Source organism: Archocentrus centrarchus, chromosome 10 (assembly GCF_007364275.1).
Source record: "Archocentrus centrarchus isolate MPI-CPG fArcCen1 chromosome 10, fArcCen1, whole genome shotgun sequence".
Classification (NCBI taxonomy): domain Eukaryota; kingdom Metazoa; phylum Chordata; class Actinopteri; order Cichliformes; family Cichlidae; genus Archocentrus; species Archocentrus centrarchus.
Genome location: NC_044355.1, coordinates 13,511,380 through 13,533,546, shown reverse-complemented (window position 1 = coordinate 13,533,546; position 22,167 = coordinate 13,511,380). Strand labels below are relative to the sequence as shown.

General features: G+C 38.7%; 1 protein-coding gene across 1 annotated transcript in view; it reads right to left on the bottom strand.

Annotated features, from left to right (window-relative positions):
• The window catches only part of slc16a2 (solute carrier family 16 member 2), a 30,896-nt gene extending 14,068 nt beyond the window's left edge, over positions 1-16,828 (bottom strand). The window contains exon 1 of the mRNA XM_030738871.1: positions 15,828-16,828. Coding sequence (XP_030594731.1) covers positions 15,828-16,257 — 430 coding nt within the window. The 5' untranslated portion in view covers positions 16,258-16,828. The remainder of the gene's footprint in view (positions 1-15,827) is intronic.
• Between the last annotated feature and the right edge of the window lie 5,339 nt (positions 16,829-22,167).

Genomic DNA, 22,167 nt, shown 5'->3' with positions numbered 1-22,167 from the left:
AGCAATATTCATCCAATGTTAAAACATGAGGCAGATTTCTCTAACAGAGACACCACGTACCCTGTAGTGCAAACAAACACATGTCTGGGTCCAGCCTCTGAGGGAGCAAAGGTAGCTTAATGTCAACCGTGGTGTATGGGCTTTGGGTCATGTTGTTCAATCGAACAAACAGGTTGATGACATGATTTATCTACATAACACAAACACACACACTGAGTTCAGAGTGATTGTATAGTCTTAAATGTGGACACTGCCCTAAACACTATGTCCTACGCTGTATATGCATATGTGTGGTGGTTCACAGTACAGTTCAAGCATGGGAATCTAGTCTTCCGATAGTTTATTCATTCACATGAGATAAAAGGGGGATTTTTTTTGTTGTTTGATATGTCCGGCCATTTAACTGGCACCTTCTACATACCTTGGTTGTAACTAGTGGTCATTTGATTTGCTGCCGTGCTATCAAATCAGTCCATCCATTCTCCTCCGATGTCGGACATCAACAAGCCATTTTCACTCAGAGAACTGCCGCTCACTGGATATTTTCTTTTTTGCTGACCATTCTCTGTGAACCCTAGGGATGGTTGTGTGGGAAAATCCCAGTAGATGAGCAGTTTCTGAAATACTCAGACCAGCCTATCTGGCAACAATAACCACACCACATACCAAGTAAGGATTGTTGCCAGATCTAATACTTATAATACTGTAAGTAACAAAAGAAATTGTAAATTTACACCAACAACTGCTAGCAGTGGCACCCGGTGTGGTAATGGTTCCATCACTTGTCTCTACCAACCTAGATTTAGATCTGGCTTCAGAACTCAAACAGAAACTTGCTTCATCCTACAACATGCCAGAACTTCTAAACTATCAAACTTTCTGAAAGTAAAAGCAAGAACTATGAAATATTCTAGAGGCTGAAACTGTCATATAGTGGTATTTTTTAATGGTGTTTCTACATAAAATGTAATCTATAACACAGAACTACAAATTGGCCAGTGCAATTTTTATTGCCAGTGCAATGTGAGGGGATTTATAAAGTTTTATCTGAATGAGTAAGAGAGTTCAAACTGCCTGCATTATGATGTTTAAATTATTCATGTACAGGGAAAGCTCATGGTGAGACTTTATCCAGCAGAAGTAGTATTTTTTAACAAATGACAGTGTTGTAGTGGCTCACTGTGTGTAAATTCAGCAAGAAGTGAGTCAGATACATCATAGCAACCATTCAGAACAGTGCGTGCCTCTGGGCAATCTAATCTAGCACCAACCACTTTGAAGATGTGGAAAAATATTCAAAAATTAGATGCATGAACACACCTCCAATTTTAACCCCATGGTGGCATTAGTCATAATTCTAAAAAAAAATTCTAAATAGCATCGAGGGTCACAGTCCCTGAAAATAGCATTCGGTCTCAAGTTGCATGGAGTGAGAAATACAAGCCATAAAATTCAGCAAACATAAAAACATAGTTAATAACCTAAAAGGGTGAATGGTCTAAAAATTCTGGGTGCTTCTACTGCTGAATTGCGCTCACTGCATTTCCTCAGCTCCTAATCTTTTTTTTTTTCCCTGATGTAGCTCTGAAGATCACTCAAACTACCACCTGGAACACTTTTCCTGTTTCCTGTTCATTACTACATGTCCAGCTGGTTTGTCTGGAAAATACCACAGGCTCTTAACTTAATCTCCGCTAGTGATTGTGGCTTTTCCCATCTGGACATGCACTGCTGTTTGTATGCTGTTTCTTGCATACTCATCTTTGGAACATAAATGTCAGTTTGGTATTATGATGTGGTTTCAGTGTGGGGTTTTTTTTGTTTTTTGTTTTTGTTTGTTTGTTTGTTTTTGGGGGGGGCTTTAAATTGATCGACATTTAATTTTACCACACTGCAGACATAAATAGTTGTTTTTGGGTGTCTCTTACCAGATTAGGACATATAATGAATTTCAATACCTTAAGAAAGGGATTAGAATGAATAAGTGAATGTTAAACAGAGAAAAAAGGCCCGAGGCTTTCATCACAAGCTCCAAGTCGATAAAAACAACTTAAGTACTTAAGTATTGGTTAAGTACTTAGCATTGGTTCTGCACCATCAACGCAACTAAACCAGTGTGGACACAACAAACCGAGAGGTCCAAAGTAAAAATGAGAGGGTCAAAACAATAAACCCATGTCTCATTGCTTTACAGTGTACTCTATATTCTGGCCAACCCCACAACAAACCCATTTTCCCTGTGCCCTGACAAAAGCAAAGTTCTGTGAATAGACTGAGTGCACTGTGCTCATTAGAGGGGATTAGGTCTAAACACTTTAAAACAAAAGCAAAAGAACACAGGGAGGGAAACTGGAGCCAACTGCCGAAGATGTCTGTTTGTGAGGGGGTTTAACAAGCTTCCATCTCTTAACGTGATAGATGCAGTCTGACAGGAAGCAGCAGACTGTATAGGATGCATCTGTATGTTGGAGTAACAAATATTTTCTGTCAGAAAAATACTGTGTGATTTTTAAAGAGACAGTCTTGTTTAATGGAAGAAGAAATTTATATAAGACTAGTGAGTTTAGCTTGCTTTAGGGTAGGTCAGCTTTAATATATGCATGTAAGATAACTGTGTTTTGTGGATGTCTTTTCTGTGTTGCATATTTAAATATATATATTTATAGATACTGTGTTTACTTTGAGTGATCTGTGTCATGTGTTCCATCCTAGATGACTTCTGGTCTTAACAAACCATATATTCTACAGCTATAAGTACACTAACACAAAGTCATTTATATCACTGAGGTCCTCTTGCTTCTTTCATAACAATACTGAAATTTAATCAGGCATTTAAATTACCTACACCACAGTTGGAAAATTATAAGGATCACAGAGTGCTGCTCCTTTTTTATGAGCAGCTGTAGTGCAATCAGAAACTGACACTATTTTGTTGTCCACAACACTGGATTTGAAGTGAAATAATGAGGTTTAACTGCCAACTTTCAGCGTATCAGCATTCATATTAGATGATTAGTGTAGGAATAATAGGTCTTTAGTCCCCTTGTTTTAGGGGGCAGAAAGTAAGATACTTTCAAAGGAAACTGCTACGAAAATGGCCTGTGGATTTTCCAGAATAACAAAGACATTGTCCCTGGAAAGATGTCTTGTGTTGTTGTTTTTTCTTTCAATGCTTTGAGAAGCACCAATGAAATCTTCTTTCACTTCCAATGTATCCAGCAGTGTCAGAAACCATCCCCTTAGGTGTCTGCAAAAGCAGTGCACTGCTGCTTTAGCCTGAAGATTACTTTCACTTTTGACCCAGTGAGCCCAAACAATCAGAAAACATATGTTTAAATCAGGGTTATAATAGTTTTGGATTTTACATTATAGTTTAGTTTTAGTTAGTTTTTACTTTTTTTTCTCTAATTCAGTTAGTTTTAATTAGTTTTCAGAGTGGTTTTGCTCGTTTTTATTAGTTTTTATTTTTGGTTTCATGCTTAGTTTTAGTTAGTTTCAGTTAGTTTCAGTATTAGTTTTAGTATTTTCATACCTAATCAGGTGCAAGATTCAAGGCGCAAAAGTGACTATTGTGTAATGAAAACTTGACAAAAGATACAGTTTAAAGAAATATAGTCAACAACCAACTGTTCACAAGACATGCTAAATGTGTGTAATATTAAGGACACACATGAGCATAACCAGGGAGAAACAAAGAAAAACATGAACTCCCAAACTCAATAAATTCTACAATAAACTCCACAATAAACTTCAGCATCAGTGCAGCAGATTAATAACGCCTACATGTGGTGTTAAACAAAAACAAACTCTTTGAAGGAGTCAAAGCTCAAATCCAGCTGCATCCTGATGTTCTCACCACCTGAAGCTGCTTCTGTTTTGGAGCTAGCTTGGTTAGATGCTCGCTAATTAAACTTGAAGGGTCTTTGCGGCCTCTGTACATAGCCTACGGAAGTTGCCGACCTCATGTCCGCATTTATGCTTGTGTAGCTGGATTGTGTGTGTTAATTACCTTGTGGTCGTGTGCAGGTGTTTGTACTCAAAGAACCTCCATACGGGACTCGGCAGACCGCAGCCATTACTTTGCGGACCAGCGCGGTGAGCGCACGCACATGCGCACTCACACAGTTGTCCTGTGGCGCTCCCAGCTTAAACTCGGAGAGCGGAAACAATGATTTCATATCAATCCACAAGGCTTAAAAAACCCCCCAAAAAAACAAGTAAATGAAAGTAAGTTTATCGATTATTTCAGTTAGTTTTAGTTAGTTTTGTAAACTCACAATTCAGTTTTAATTAGTTATCGTTTTTTCCTTTTAATTATAGTTTTTATTTATTTCAGTTAACGACAATGTTTTTTCAATTTCAGTTTTCGTTATTTCGTTCGTTTTCGTTAACTATAATAACCCTGGTTTAAATGCTTTCTGACGACACTTTCCATGGCTGACGCACATAGCCATGGAAAGTGAACCTAAACAATGCATCATACTGTTCCTGAAAGTCTTTTGGGGACTCACTCTTAAAGAAACAATAGTCATACATATTTTTGTTCCTCAGGGTAACATAAAATGCCCTCAGCAGGAGCTATGGCCACACTGTAAACTGAAAAACACAGATATAGTGCTATTGTACTGCTACACTCCAGCAGGCCAAGTGGAGCCAACTCTGCCAGTTATAGGACCTGTTTTCCTTATTTTATCTGTATATATATATATATATATATATATATATATATATATATATATATATATATATATATATACTGTATATATAATGGTAGATGAGTGCATTAACACAGCTCTGCCTGTGATGTACCACCAATCTTGGGTTTACCAGGGTCAATCAGTCAATCACAACAAATATTAAAAAATAAATATAGGTAGAAAGGTGCTAAAACTGCTTGTTTCAGACAGTGAATGACCTAAGAGGCTGCACTAAGGTGCAGCATTAGATAAAACATGTTCTTTTAACTGTAAATCATGCAAGGATACTATAGTACAGTCCAAGAATAACACCATGAAGGTGGAAATGAGCATAAAATCCACCTTAAAATCAGCATTTTAATGTCATGGTTAGAAGTCCAAAATAAGGAAAGAATATCAATTTTAGAGCCTGAGAAAACAACGTTTGCATCAAATGACAGCATAAAACAGAAATGTAAGGAAGCCCGTAGGATGATAAGGATGTTGTGTTTGCATGCTTTGTTGCAGCACAAATATAGAAAGTACAACAGGTGAGGCTAACAGTTTGCAAGGGCTTGTTAGTAGAAGGCATTTGGAGGACCATCTGTCACAGTTCAAACAGGAGTGTCTTCAAGCAGCTCAGACTCAGCTCATAAATGAGCTCAGACAGCAAAGCTATCAGGATGCTCCTTGAGTTGTTTATTTGGTACCAATCACAGAACCATTCCTTCTGATGTTTACGAATCGTATCATACTTCAGGCTGAGAGTGAGTGTGAACTGCTTGTGTTGACACAATTAATAAAGCTGAAAAGTGTGATCTGTGATTTTTTTTATTGGATGTGTTTTGCAGAGATTATAGTCTGTCTGTCATGTGTCAGTGTAGCAGCACAACTGAATTGGACTGGATTGAACTGCATTGTAGGATTGGATGGTTTCTGCAAAAATATCTATAAATAAATGCATTTTGGTATTCAAATTCAAGGCACAGTGATAGCCTAACAGTTAGGGTGCATACCCCATAGGCTAAAATGCTGTCAAGAATTAAGCCCCCAGTCAAACACCCGATTAAGTGGACCTCATCCTGTCTATTTTAGATGCACTATCTAAATACAGGCAAAGCACCTGAAATGAATCCTTAAAAACTAACCACATTAAACCAACAACAGTCCAATCCCTCTTTTTACACATCTTTATACACATTTTTATGAGTGTGCAGAGCCTCATGAGACTTTGATCCAACCTGAATCCATTCAACTGTCCACTGGAATGCTAAAAATGCCACAGTGCACCCTGATCTGCCAACCTGAGATTTAACAGTTGCCCTGGGAGATGCTGGAGAAATCTTTAGCAGCGGAGAAACAATAATGCACTACAAAGAGCACAGCTCTACGTTAATGATTTAAGGCATTTTCTTGGCAGCACAGACGCCTGCCTGAATTGTGGACAGGATATTGCATTAAGTCACTTGATGAAATGTTTTTGAGAAAAGCCAGACAATGAGTATTAACCACATCTAAAATGATGAAAGGACTAGTTTCTGACCACTAAAGAAATATACAGGGAAACGTGGAATTATTGTTTTGAAGATTCACCCAGCTTCTCCAACCACTAAGTATACAAATGTTAAAAGCACATGTTTCAGTTCAATTTTGCTGTTCCACTGTCTTTTAAATCATCTGTTACAGGCTTTTTAATTTAAATAAAGATGCCATTCTGGGCCATAAATCAACAGCTTTAAAGTAAAACAGAGTTTAAAAGTTATTGTTTTACCTGACTAATAACAGTGGCCAAGACAAATAATGCACAACAAGGTCACACAAAGAAAACAGAGATATGATCAAGCACAACTCAATATTTGGAACACAGCTTTCAGCAGTTTTGTAAAACTTCTTTCACATTTCCAACTCTCTGACTAGTTTTCAGTTGTTTGTTACCACTGTTACTGCAGCAGTATGAGCTATTCCAAACTATATACACTGTATAGTTAGTGTGTGTTTTGCTACTTGTGTCTTTGGGGGCCAAGTAGCAATGCTCCAAGTACCCATGGTGATTGGACATTTTCCTTATTATTATTATTCTTCATCATCATCATCAACGTTTTCCTCTCTAATGGTTGTCTATGGCAGCCCCTTGAACCATCTGGTCGAAAGTTGTGCTATTTTCACCAAGTTATGTGCCACTAACTTGAGCACTGTAGCGCCACCACTGGGGCAAATTTTAACTTGCATTTGCAACCACAATTTGTGACCCATGTGGTAGATTTTCAAAATCAAGGTACTGTTGGAATCCTTGGTTCTAGTTGAAACAACTCACCCTATCATGTCATTCTCCACCATATTGGATTTTCCAGCATAACTGGATTTGATGGAAATCCTTCAAAGGTTTTCACAGCTTGCAAATTTTGTCCAGTGTTCACCAAAATGACTCAGATCATCTACACACCAAGCTTCAAAAAAGGTATCAGATGGATTTTTGATTTTTCAAAGCACTTGCTGGTCAGAGCCAATCAAAATCGGTGACAAAGTCGCCAAACAGGAACTGAGCTCATATCTTGGGAACGCTTTAACCTATCAAAACCAAACTTGGTACGTAGACTTGAAACCCCTTCAGAAGGATGCACAAGAATTTTGGTGACACCTGACCATTAGGGGGTGCTGTATTTACTAAAAATGTGTTTTGACCAATAAAGGTTTATGTATTCTGATTTACAATGACTTTTGTCTCAGCTTATACTGTCAGCATAAGCATTTGCCCACAAAAATTGAATTTAATGGCAAAGCCACCAAAAAGGAAGTGAGCTTATATCTCAGCAATGTTTTATCCTTTATCTTCACAGTAGTTTTTTTGACCCCTCACCAAGGATGCATAAGAAATTTGGTGTTATTGCACCTTTGGAGGAGGTGCTACTGTATAATTATCAAAAGTGTGTTTTACCATACAACTTGTTGGCAGATCTTAACACCTCTTCCTTGCTATTCTCAGGACTTGTTTCCTAGCAACTGTCGAGTCTTGTTGCTTGTCCCTTTCATTACTGCTTGGTTTCCTAAGTCCAGGCCAGTGAGCGTGCCTACAGTATGTGCCTGTTACTTTTATATTCATATAATAATATATAAATTACGAATAGATAAATGTTGTGAAGTTAGAGTTAAAAATGCTCTCCTTTTCTCGCAGCATTATTAATGGAGCCCGTCTTGCATAAGTTAAAAGTCCTTGAATGAGGAACAAAAAAAAAAATCAAGAATAATTGTTTTGTTTTGTTTTTTTATACTCAACCTAAGACAACAGTTAAATTAAGAGAAACACAGTCATGAATCAGACTACAAGTGACAGGACAATTAATTTCAGACTAATAAAAATCTTTTCTCCAGTGCATACATTTTTTGAATCATTCCAAAGGATGCTTGGGGTGGGGGGCAATAGCACTTCTTACTCATAATAACAGGCTTACCAACAGTTCAAATGTAATGAAAGAAACTAAACAGCTTTTTATCCAATTGCAGAGGTTGTGCATGCTCTCTATACTTACTCTGGATAAACAGTGAATTGCTAAACATGTAAATCTGTTCTGCACAAACTAACGATCAATAGTCAAGATGAGATAGAACCAGCAATTTTGTGATCTGTCTGACTGAGATCCATCACATAATGAGCACAGACATTGCTCTACCCATTTTGGCTGCAATCCAATCAATGTGACAAGACCAGGTACGCTGTTCAGCCAGAGTGATATCTAATAGTTAGACCTGCACTAAAGTCATATCCTTAACTGAGAAAGAGAGAGAATTTACTCCTGACTGCATGACAGTAATAGAAGGTAATTTGTTAGATACATAAAATAGTCTCTCTTTCACTCCTTTGTTGTTTTATACGGGTGACTGATTTAATACAATAGGGCAGATCATTAGAGGGAAAGACAACCAAGCCTATGAGGAACATCACTCTCCAACTTCATTATCATTTCATTTCTGAAAAAAAAAAAAAAACACCATGATACACACACTACATTCTGTTAGCTAAGTAATCTTAGGCCTGTTCATGTAGGCCTAGAGACTGGCTAGAAATCACTGGAAAGAAAATTTGTGTATTCTCCAACCAGTTGATGAGCAGTTGCTAGACATTGACTGTTGGTTGTAAAGAGGTATACGGTGCTGCACTGAAAACCCTCCTTTTGGTTGCTCTGGTTGCCTATAGTTTTTTGTTTTTTTTTTTCCAAAGTTTCTTTATTGGTTTTTTGAATGCATATAAAATTATTTTGAAATAAATATAATTTTTACCCCGAGATCCCAAACCAAATCTAGCCCTACCCTGTTACACCAAGATAATAAGAAACTTACAATATTCAATCAGAAAGTAATGAACATATAATAATAAAAAAGAGACATAAGGGGCAAGTAATCAGATAGCTATGCAAATATCGATGTATATTAATTCCATCTATATTTATGACATAAACACATACATACAGAAAAACAAAGGAAGGAAGGGTTCTATGAATCAAAGATGTCTATAGGTGCCATTTCTTCCATGTGATTCAGAATTGGTTGGCAGGCAATGTAAAAGTTGTGTGCAGAACCTCTTACAGCATAACAAATCTTTTCCACAGTTAAATGATGCATAAGGTCTCTAACCTATGAAGCAAATGAAGCAAATGAGGAAATTTATCTTTCCATTTAAGTAGCATAAGTCTCCTTGCTGAGACAGGTGCAAATGCTATCATATTTTTGCTGCACAAGCTAAGATTGAGTTCTAGTGGTACCACTCCAAATATTCCTATAATGCCAAGAGGTCCTATAGCTAATTTAAAATGGGAAAGATGGGATAAAGATGGGAAGTGAGCTGAATGAGAAGTAACAAAACTATGAACTTGCAGATACTTAAAAAAAATGGGAATTAGGGATTTTATATTTTAGTATCAACCCTTCAAAAGATGCTAATTTTTTATTTTTTTTACTTTTTACTTTTGTTTTTACTTTTGAGAGGACTAGTCCAGCCAAAATGTTCTTCTGTATTATGACCACACTTTGAGGGTGTGTCTAACCACTGGGTTTGTTGTTTGTCTGGTTAAAGGCTCAGGTAGTGGAAATGTAGAGCTGAGCAGGGCATGCAATGAAGCAGGTTCACATGATGACACCCCTTATTGCAACCATTTTGGAGTATTATTGTTTGGCTTCTTTACCCAGTATAACATAGTCCATATGTAAGCTGCCCAATAATAGTATTAAAGGTTTGGTAGTGATAAACCTCCATGTTCACGGTGGCTCGGTTGCCTATAGTTTGCATGGAAGACATCAACTTGTCTGTAAACACTCAACAACTCAGGAAAGCTTGTTTCTGTCACTAAGTTAAAATTTTGAGATATGATCTCAAACTTTTTATTTAGTAACTCGAATTTCAAATAATTTTGTCAATTTTAAGTTATTTTCTCATAAGTTTGAGTTAGTAAGTTGAAATTTTGAGATAATAACGTGAAATTTTGACAGTAATTGATGGCAAAAAATTTTTTTTTCAGTGGCAGAAACAAGCTTCCTTACCACCTACTCTACCTACAACACAAACTGCACTTTGAACTTTGGAGATGAACACTCTCCATTTCTGGTTGTATTTTTCACATTTTAGTACTGCTAGGCTAGTGTTTACAGACATGTCAGTGCCTTCCATGAAAATTAAGAGGGACTGGCAATCTGCTAGCAACTAAAGTGATCACAAGGAGGTTTTTGATGCAGCTCCCTCTCTGCAACCAATTTCAGCTAGAGGTTGCCAATTAGTCTCTATGCCTGTGTGCCTGAGGCCTTAGCTGAGTATCCTTAGCTAACAGAGTTTATGGCATCTACAAGGAAACCATAAGCTTAAAGGTACTTCAGTTATAGCTCATGGTCACTTACATTGAAATCAGCATCGATGTCAAGCAAGAGAGCACCAACATATTTTTTTACATCTAGTGGTTCAGAGAGTCATCAGTTTTCTATGTAAAGGTAGTACAAGTTGAGCTACTATCAAGGCCAATGACAGAAAAAGTTACCTGCTATAGAAATTGATGTTGGTTAAAGGAATGTGACAATTGTTCAGCAGTACAATCAGCTATAAATCTGATTCATTTACCATCAAGGTTATGTAGTCTTTTTGTACAGAGAAGCTAGTTTTTACCCAGCTCTATTGGTACTGCTTTTAAGTTAAAAGTTATATAAAAAAAAAAAAAAACGTTTAAATAATGACCAATTTCAGTGATTTTTGATACCTATTGACTTAATGAAGGAAAGATAATTTGCTATAGGTGTACCTAATATGTTTGTAACAATATAATATATTCCTATCACTCTTTAGTTAATTGAGTTTGTGTTTTCAATCTTTTGTGACTTTGCTTTCGACAGTAACAGCATTTATTCTGCTGGACAGAATCTCTCAGTTTCACTGCAGCATGCTTCATTTAGTTCCAGTGAGCCATGCCTGTTTAAAGCTCCGCATCAAGCTACTGGGCCAAAGAATTGTTCACAGTGCCTTGGTGAATTTTTTTTTATTGTTACATGCTTATCTAGAACAGTCTGTAAGATATCCAAGAACAAGTACAATGCAATTTAAGAATCTTTCACTCAGTGTACTCATTTCCTCTGTGAATTTTTAACATCAAATTCTTTGAAGCCAAATCTGTCACCAAAATCCCTTTAATCCCTCTGGTTCTAGCTATTATGGTCCATATATTGCCACAGGTATTCACTCACCCATCCAAATCATTGAATTCAGGTGTTCCCATCACTTCCATGGCCACAGCTGTATGAAACCAAGCACCTAGGCATGCAGACTGCTTCTACAAACATTTGTAAAAGAATGGGTCGCACTCATGAGCTCAATGAATTCCAGTGTGATACCATGATAGGATGTCACCTGTGCAACAAGTCCAGTCATTAAATTTCCTCACTACTAAATAATCCACAGTTAACTGTTAGTGGGATTATAACAAAATGGAAGAAATTGGGAACAACAGCAACTCATCCATGAAGTGGTAGGCCACGTAAAATGACATAAGGTGCATAATGCGCAGAGGTAACCAACTTTCTGCAGAGTCAATCGCTACAGACCTCCAAACTTCATGTGGCCTACAGATTAGCTCAGTAACAGTGCACAGAGAGCTTCATGGAATGATTTTCCATGGCTAAGCAGCATTATGTGGGGTTGTTTTTCAGGAGTTGGGCTCGGCCCCTTAGTTCCAGTGAAAGGAACTTTTAATGCTTCGGCATACCAAGACATTTTGGGCAATTTCATGCTCCCAACTTTGTGGGAACAGTTTGGGGATGGCCCCTTCCTGTTCCAAATGACTGCACACGAGTGCACAAACCAAGGTCCATAAAGACATGGATGAGTGAGTTTGGTGTGGAAGAGCTTGAGTGGCCTGCAAAGAGTCCTGACCTCAACCCGACAGAACACCTTTGGGATGAATTAGAGCAGCGACTGCATGCCAGGCCTTCTCATCCAACATCAGTGTCTGACCTTGCAAGTGCACTCCTGGAAGAATGGTCAAGAATTCCCATAAACACCTTCTTAAACCTTGTGGAAAGCCTTCCCTGAAGAGTTGAAACTGTTATAGGGTGGGCTGACATCATATAAAACTATGGATTAAGAATGGGATGTCACTCAAGTTTGTATGCATGTGAAGGCAGACGAGTGAATACTTTTGGCAATATAGCGCATTATGGTGACTAGATCCATTAGTGTGTCATTAGTGTAGATGTGGTCTTGATATGTTAGAGCTCACTGTGGTAGGAATGATAAATATCTGAGTTAAATCATATACATTCTTTGTAATCTTTCTTTCAGAGTACATGATGAAGAAAGCCAGGCAATGTTTAGGTCCCTGAGAAACTACATTTCTCTCTGTTGATCTGTGGCTTTGTGAAGCCTAGGACATATATCACTGCATATTAAAGCTAGAGGGTTTTAATGTAAGGTGGGTGACTGAAGCCAGAGGGGTTCTACGACTGGCGTCATCAGATGTTTTCTGACCTTCACAGAGATACCGTAACCTACTGGTATAGTTACTACAGAATCATTAAGTGTGTTTTTGAGAGAGAGAATAAAATTCATAATGCTCAGTAAGTAAATCACCTTTACATTTAGACACAAACAGGACATGGAGATCTATTTTTTCTCATCACAATTTTCTTCCTGCTCTGTTTCACGGTGGTGTATAGATGGAAATAGTTTCAGGCATCAATGAAAAATTAATTCCTGCCTCACTCAGTCCCTTTCTTCTACCCCTTCACACACATTCCCTCTTTGCCAACTCTGCTGCAGCTGAAACAGTGTCGGCTGCATTTTGAACTATTCTCCCACATTCAGCGCAGCCATGTTCAGTCACACACCACCTCACAAGGGGCTCAGTTTTCACTGATTATAAAACCAGCACTTTTTTTATTTTCATTTTCAAAGAAAGTTGTACTGGGTATATGTATACCTACATTTTTGTGGCCACAACAGGAATAAAATTACTAAAGGTGTTGTGCTGCCATTCTCATAACCCACACAGCTCTCCATTATTTAAAAAAAAAAAAACACTGTTCCCTCTCCTTGATACTGTTGGGGTATTTTGAAAATCCCCTGTTTACTCCTCAAGGTTTATAAAAGAGCTCAGCAAGGCCTAATAGGGCTCTCTAAGTAAGATTTAACCTTTTGTTATCCCTTGTGGTCCTGTACTTTGTGCTAGTGAAGCAGTTTGACATCTTTTAAAATGTTCTACATCTGTGAATTTCGAGCGGATAGCTCAAAAGGAGCCTTTCAGATCAGAGCTACTGTAGTTAAGCTGTTCCCCTGTGTTTTCTCCTGCTGCTGAGGTAAAAAGGTCAGGTCTCAGCCTACTCACGTAATCTGTTCACATATGAGCACAACCCAGAATTAAATCCAAGAAAATACTGGAGATGAAATCCTAAATAAGTTTTAAAAAACGGGAATAACTTGTAAAAACTGCCCCTCTGCTCCTGTAACAACAACAAGATATATTTTGCATTTCAGGTGACTCTAAATGTCATACTGTATCTGTTTTCAGGGCTAACAAGTCCATGATTCTCAGCTTCCTACTGCACAACACCTGAATGAAATGTGATACCCACAGATGCACAATTTCTCTAGAGAAATCTGGACGTAGATCAAAATAAGGCCGCTTTACTGCTTTTACACTGATAATAATAAAGGGTTACATTTGTTCCAACAAACAGGATTAGAGCCATAATCCCTTCCCACATTGTGACCTTAACCTTTTCTTGTGATTGTGGAACCTGACAAGGAATTTAAGAAAAACACCCACTCCTGTTACTGCGTGATTCCCATGCTCAAAACACTTTTCTATATGGATCAGCACTCTGCAGTACCAGCTTTCATGGGTTTCAAACTGAGAAAGGGGAGAAGGAGAAAGAAAGGAAGGAGAAACCCTTTCTTCTCAGGAGTGCCCTCCAATCTCATTGTTCATCCTGTATAATGACAATAAAGGCATTCTATTCTATTCTATTCTATTCTATTCTATTCTATTCTATTCTCCCCGCAAAAGAATTCCCATGATTACTCATTTAGTCAATACTTATTAACAAGATTAACAAGTGCAAAGCTAGAAGCCAAGATTTACCCAGAACTTCATTGGCAATAAATTGGACACTGACTTTGTGAAGTGACAAAAGAACAGCAATTTCCCTACTGGAGTTACAGGCACAAGAAAATGCCCTTCCTACAAACAAATGATGGAGCACCAGCAGACTGAGAAAAGCTTTGCCCCATTGTTTCTGGGAACTAATTTATCTGCAAAAACAAGACCGAACTGTCACATTCCTGGAAAGTAACATCAGTGATTACTTTACTAAGACGGATTTCCTTGACTGCTTTCCGTATTGCCTTTCTCATTGCTGAGAGGAGAGAGCAACTGGTGACCAAGGAAGGAAAAATAGCCTGAGCATTTACAAATGAAAGCTTGTTATAATCCTAAACAGAATGGTTGAAATGGGAGCAGTGGGTAGACTATTGGCATGATTCTAGCCATTTATACCTGTTAACTTTTATTAAATACTACATGTGGCAGCAATACCCCTGGTTTATATATAAACCAAGATACATTATCTTAGGGACTTCAACTGTCTAAATGAAAGGGAAAGAACCAAAAAGCAGTTTAATAACAGATCAAACACTCCATTTCAAATTCTGAGGGAAAAATCTGAACCTAAACTTTTTTAAAGTCAGTCTTTAGGGATCTAGGGCTCTAGGGAACAGCAACCAGAGAACCAGGGCAAGGTCAGTATTGGCCGATAGCCTGACGTTGCTATCGGCCATTACTGACCTTGCTGATTGCTATTATCCCATCTGCTAAATAGATGACGTATACCGATGGCAGTGGCCAACATTTAACCAAACCGCTTTATTCTGGCTAAATGTTCAAAGATGATGTGATAAAGAGCTTAAATTCTCTCTTTGTTTTTGTTTCCCTGGAGGGAACAAAGAGGGGAATAAATTACCAAAAAAAAAAAAAAAAACATAAATATCGTCTCAGTATCAGTACAAACTTTCACAAACATTCAGTCCTTTATGCTCACTATATCTTTAAGTCCTCATGCAAAAACCTTTATCAAAGGACCCTTTGTAACAAGCTGGGTTGCCAGTAAATAGAATGGCCTTAATGAATAGTTAACAAGTGTCTACAGTACTTTTTCAGTTAAGTGCCTGTAACTCAATAAAATGCTGGTGCTTTCCGAAACAAGAGACTCGCACAGGTTGTAAGGAGCAACTTCGGAGAAAACAAATACAAAAATAAATAAGATAAGCATATTTTGCATGTTTTGGTGAGGCACCTGTTTTATTTATCACTATGTTTAGCATCCCACTTTGAATTCAAGTTAATCTCACTTAATTCTAAGGTATTCATATTTTTAGATGGGTGCATATGCATATAAAAGCATGCAAATCACAAAGTAACTATAAAGTTGCTGTTACACCTTTATTATACTGATCATCTTTCATATTAAATTATTTATCCACAGGTCCAGTTTCCACCTTTTAAATGTTCCTATAATTATAACTAAGAACTGCATCAACAGCTTCCTGTCCACCAACCGACGTGTGGCTTCATCTTCAGCCCACCTGAGCAGATACTCAGGTGATACTGCTCAGGTAGTACTACTCACCCACTTTGAACTGGGACGTTTGGTCGTCGGGGCCTGTGTGCTCCTTCACCAGCATCGTGTGCAGGATACCGAAAGAGTTTTGAATCCCGAAGATCGACCCGTTGCACCAGGTTGCAGCCAAAACCACCAGCCAGCCGAAACCACCTTCGGGTGGGTCGAACCCGGCTCCGTGATCGGGCTTCTCTATCTGCACCCCCGTTTCGGAGTCCGACCCTGGGGTGGACGGTAGCTTGCACCCGGTCTCGATCAGCTGCATATTGCTGTCTTCCTTCACAATGTTACCCTCGCTACCGTCCACATGATTATCCTTTCTCCTGTCTGGTTCTTGAGGTGCATCCATCTGCTCCACCTGAGGACCTGGAGCCGGCTGCTCCGTCCGGGACTCTCCGCCGGACGGTTCCGCTTGATTGTCTAGCCCATTGGTCCCCATGCTGTCTGGTCTGGTGGAGCGGTTACTGTGGGCTCTTCGCGCACATGCATGAGATATAGGTCACTGACATAAGGGGACCGATTTGAATAACAGCTTTGATTGGTTATCTGTCAAATGTGCAAGACGGACGGTGTTTTTACTGGCACACTAGCTTCCTACACGCTGTTCGCAGCCCAAGTCTGAGCGTTAACTTCAGCGAATAAACTCTAGCCTGCAAACGTAGGGTATGTCATTCTGGCCGGAGGTCTATAGTTCCAGGAATTAGATTGCACCGCCTATCATTCCTTTTAATATAAACCTGCCTAACTGCCTATACAGACTAACACCATGTATTGACTTGTGTTGGCTCCCCTCCTCAGTGCCGAAATAGGTTCATCAACCTGCGAAAACGTCCGCTTCGCCTCGACTCCGTGTAGCCCCGTCGCGCAGTCCCTGCACGGTCATGAACATCTCCCGGTGTTAAAGGAAAGGATTAGACGTTTCTCCTTATCTTTGCAAGGTGGAAATGTAACGTAGGAAGGCCTGTGTATTTCCCGTAGGCTGTCTCGGCTCTCAAGTGTCAACACAAATCGAGCCGTCATTCAGCAAATCGCCCCCCTCCCCGCCTCCCTCCTCCCCGCCGCCTTTCCCGGCGGACGGATGGTTGGAGCCAATGGTGGAGCGTCAGTACAGTTACAGTAGAACGAGTTTGCACTTCGTGGCTTTTCACGGAAAGACCCGAGTGGCCTGCTTTCCTCCTCGTGTCGGATTAGTAACAACATCCTGTAGCTAACGTAAACATCCGTTTCAGCGCATTTTCGATATAATAGAATAGAATAGAATAGAATAGAATAGAATAGAATAGAATAGAATAGAATAGAATAGAATAGAATAGAATCCACACAATTAAAATATTGCATTGTATTTTCCTTAGATCTCTTATAACCTCTTACCCTGAAAATGTATTTAAAGTAACATTTTGTAACATGCCTCCTTTCACAGTATCTTGTTTATGATTAAGCGAGCCAATAACGTGGTCGAAGGGTGACTATTTAAAAAAGAACTAAAAAAAATATCAATTGAATTTCTATATAAAAATTAACTGTTTACGTCTGGAAAGTATCGTGCTAAATGTAGACACCATTTCTGCCTCTTATTGTGCTAGATCAAGCATATTAAGAAACGTACTAATTCACTGTATTGTATGGATAAGGAAGCAATTCATACTCAAAAACCTTCCAATGTGGCTTCATTTAAATAAATTCTGTAAAGAAAAGTGGGCCAAAATTCCTCGATAGCGACGTGAAAGACCCACTGCCACTTACCGCAAATGCTTGATTGCAGTTCTTGCTGCCAAGGGTGGCACATCCTGTTATTAGGTTTAGAAGAAATTACTTTTTCACACAGAGCCAGAAAGGTCTGGATAGTTTTTTTTTCCAGTTAATAAATTAAATGATCATTTAAAAACTGCATTTTGTATTTACTCAGGTTATCTTTGTCTAATATTAAAACTCATTTGATGATCTGCAACACTTAAGTGTGACAAATATGCTAAAAACTAGAAATATTTTTTCACTAATTATTTACAAATATTTTTCACTGTACTGTACATGAGGTTAGGTTAATTGGTGAGTGTGATTGTGAGCATTAATGGTTAGCCCTGCAACAGACTGGTGAACGGGGTGCACCCTGTAGTGGGCAGCAATAACAAACATTCGCCACTAAGGGGAGCTACATTTTAGTGTAAAGGACACAGGCTCCAAACCAAAGTTATTTTAACAAACGTACAGCCAGGTATTGTAGGCATGGGTGAAAATAATTAAGTGAGTGATCACTGAATTCCATCTACCTGCTTCAGTTTTATGGACCTTAGGACTAGAACTGATTTTGATGTACGACATTAACATCTGTGCTCTTCCGGTGGCAAGCTTATCAGCCAAGGCTGTGGGAAGCCAGGGTGCTGAGGGTCCTGCAGCACTCCCTGGCAAGTTGTGAAGGATCTGTATTTACAACTACTGAAAAACAAATAACAGTAATGCATTTTGTCATTTTTTTTATTTTCTTTTTTAATTCATTTTATTATTTTTCATTGAAGTAAGTGTTTAATAGTGGATAAAGTGGATTTTCAGTCTGTATGTAGGTGTGTATATATATATATATATATATATATATATATATATATATATATATATATATATATATATATATATATAATTCTTCAGTCATTATGTTAATATATTTTTCCATCCTGTTGTATATTTTAACTGTATATACTACACTGCTGCAGTTTTATTATATTTTTTTACAATGACAATAAAGCTTCTTTAATCTTTTTGCTACTTGGCCCACAGTGTGGTCAACAGACTTGTAAACAGGAGCACAACAGCATAATAAAAAGGCTTTGAAAAATGCATTTCAGTTTTCTTAATGAATCCTTGAAAAACAGCAAAATCTAGCAGATCATCAAAATCCACAAGCTGCTCCTACAGTACCAATGATGAGTACCAAATTAGACTGGCTATTTCTTTGCTGCAGGGAAGCAAAAGGCTAACCTTTATTAATTTAACAACAGGATATTAATGGCATGATTTTCAGGGTGAAGGGTGAAGTTTCGGGGTGACTCTTGAAAACATACTTTGTGGAGTATCAGCAGTAGGTAAGCACAGCTTTTCATGTCTGATCTGTTTGCTTTATCTGTGAATATAACTCTGCTCATCAAGATATTTTGTAAATGTGGCTTTCATAACAGCTAATGCTGCTGGACACTGTGTAAACTGTGGCATGCTTGTTATAAGATTATCACTGGGCTATAGGAATCGTGTTTGAGGGTGCTCTGATAAAGAGCGAGGTGAAGATGCTGGTTTGTCTTTACTGACTGCTTTAATACTAAATGAAAAAATTACATTTTACAGAATATACAATTTATACAGCTCTTGTTTAACTGTAGTGTGGGGCAACGATAGCACAGCTCTGTGTTAATATATCACAATATGTAACATTTGTTGATATATTCAAAAAAATATGCTGTTTATTGGTTTGTAACATTAATAGGTAACACAAACAAATTGACCTTTCCCATTTCTGAGAATAGTTAATGAGAGGGTTTCTTTTAATACTCAATGTCCAATATTGCATTCAATACCAGTGACTTCGTTAATCCTGAAAAGGGGAAATGCACTTTGTTGATCCCTCCCACTCTGCCTGTTCCTTTACTTCCTCTTTTCGGCATACATTCCAAAAATAGTCAGTTTTTTTAGGAAGGCTCCTAACTGTGTGACGTGACCACTTCAGTGTTTCCTTTATTACATCCTTTAACATGGGATGCACTTAGTCCATCCTCTATGAAAGGAGATGAAAAAATACCAGGCATTCATGATCAATCTAATTATATCTGTGTTTTCCATTTGATGCAATAACCTGTTAAAATGCATTGAATTTTCATCAACAGGCTACTGTACACACAGCTGAACTCTGAACACCACACCGACTTCTGGAAGAACATCTGCTTCTTGTCCATGAACATAGATCTACAAAAGCTCACTAAATTTAAATTATAAGCTATATTCATAAATCAGGGTGTGTTTAGGGTTCTGTATAATTCAGTTTGCATTAGAAAGGTTGTATTGCAGCTTTCAGGATTAACATGAATTAATTTTTACGTTAGGTCAGCTGGGTTAAGTCACAGAAATCCTAAACAAGGAAGAGGAGGAAAGGAGCTGCACCGCATCACTATCCAGCAGGTAAATCAATCAATGTGCCATCCACAAAAATACTCATGTCCTCGACTAAAATGACACCTTGCCACTTTAGTAAATCGCTTTAATGTTAGAAGAAGGCTTTGCGCTGCAAATCTGGCACTCTGTGTTCCTTTTCCTGTAAAATTCCAGCCTTTGCAATGAAGGGATATTTTTCATAGACAGTTCTCATTTATATGACCTGCATTAAAAAAAAAAAAAACAGGTTAAGAACACATTGTGATGAAGTAAGATGCACCTTTTATGGCCCAACTTCTGCACATGTTAGTTTCAACACAGCAGACATCCAGAGTCAGATTGTTAAGAAGACTAGTTTGGATTCTCAGCGCACTGCTCTTCTCTTTTCCTAGGTACTTATGAATTCTGCTTACCACCTTTCCTTGACCCCAACTGAGGTCAAAGAATGGTGGTTAGGAAGATGGGTGGCACTTTTGGAATGCACCCTTGGTTTTGTGTAGGAGACAGGTGGGAGAGGTAGGTTCTAAGAGGAAAAATACCTGTTGGAACTTGGCTAATTGTTTTTAAAGGGGCTTGGTGCTAAAATTCTCTCTCTCTCCTTCTCTCTCTCTCTCTCTCTCTCTCTGTCTCTCAAATATATATATATATATATATATATATATATATATATATATATATATATATATATATATATATATATATATATATATATATATATATATATATATATATATATATATATACATATATATATATATATATATATATATATATATATAGTAGTGGTAGGAATTGTCCGTAGTGCTGCAAAAACAATTCCTGGAATGCCTAGAACTGTATAAGATCAACAGGACCCTAAGAGCCATCATCAAGAACTCAGTGGGTACGTGGAGAACACTAGAGGCCAAGTCCAAGCCCAACGCACAAGTCAGATGCCCTGTCCCCACTGCTGTTCTGCATAGGCCTGAATCCCCTCAACCAGGTCATCAACAAGACTGGCTACGGATACCGACTACAGAATGGAGCAAGCATCAGTCACCTTCTCTACATGGATGACATCAAGCTGTATGCTAAGAGTGAACGAGATATCGATTCACTGATCCAAACCACTAGGATCTACAGCAATGATATCAGAATGTCATTCGGACTGGAGAAGTGTAGTGGGATGGTAACAAAGAGAGGAAAAGTAATCAGAACTGAGCAGATTACACTACCAGAAGGCAACATTGGAGACATTGAGCACAGCTTCAAGTACCTTGGAATCCCACAGGCAAATGGCAACCATGAAGAGGCCGCTAGGAAAGCTGCAACCTTCAGTCTGCTGAATGGGAAGAACAAGATCTGGGCAATCAACACCTATGCCCTGCCAGTTGTCAGATACCCTGCTAGGATAATAAGCTGGCCAAAGGAGGAAATGAAAGCCATTGGTGTTAAGACAAGAAAGCTCCTTACCATGCATGGAGGGTTTCACCCCAGATCCAGCACCTTGAGACTGTACGCTAAGTGGAAGGAAGGTGGCCGAGGACTAGTGAGTGTCAGAACCACTATCCTAGATTAAACAACGAAGATCCATGAATACATCAGGAAGATGGCCACAAAGGATCACGTGCTTAGTGAGTACCTCAGGCAGCAGAAACCCGAGGAAGAAGAGGAGGAAGAAGAACAGGAACCATCATGGAAGGACAGACCTCTGCACGGCATATACCACCGGCAGATCAAAGAAGTGACTGACATAGAGAAATCCTACCAATGGCTGGACAAAGCTGGACTGACAGACAGCACAGAGGCATGAATCATGGCAGCACAAGAGCAAGCTCTGAGCACAAGATCAATCGAAGCTGGGGTGTACCACACCAGACAAGACCCCAGGTGCAGGCTGTGCAGAGATGCCCCTGAGACAATCCAGCACATAATAGCAGGGTGCAAGATGCTAGCAGGCAGGGCATACATGGAATGCCATAACCAAGTGGCCAGCATAGTATACAGGAACATCTGTGCCGAGTATGACCTGGAGGTCCCGAGGTCAAAATGGGACACGCCCCCAAGGGTGGTTGAGAACAACAGAGCTAAGATCCTGTGGGACTTCCAGATACAGACAGACAAACTTGTGATGGCTAACCAACCGGACATTATATTGGTGGACAAACAAAGGAAGAAGGTCGTGGTGATAGACGTTGCAATACCAAGTGACGTGAACAAGAAGAAGGAACACGAGAAG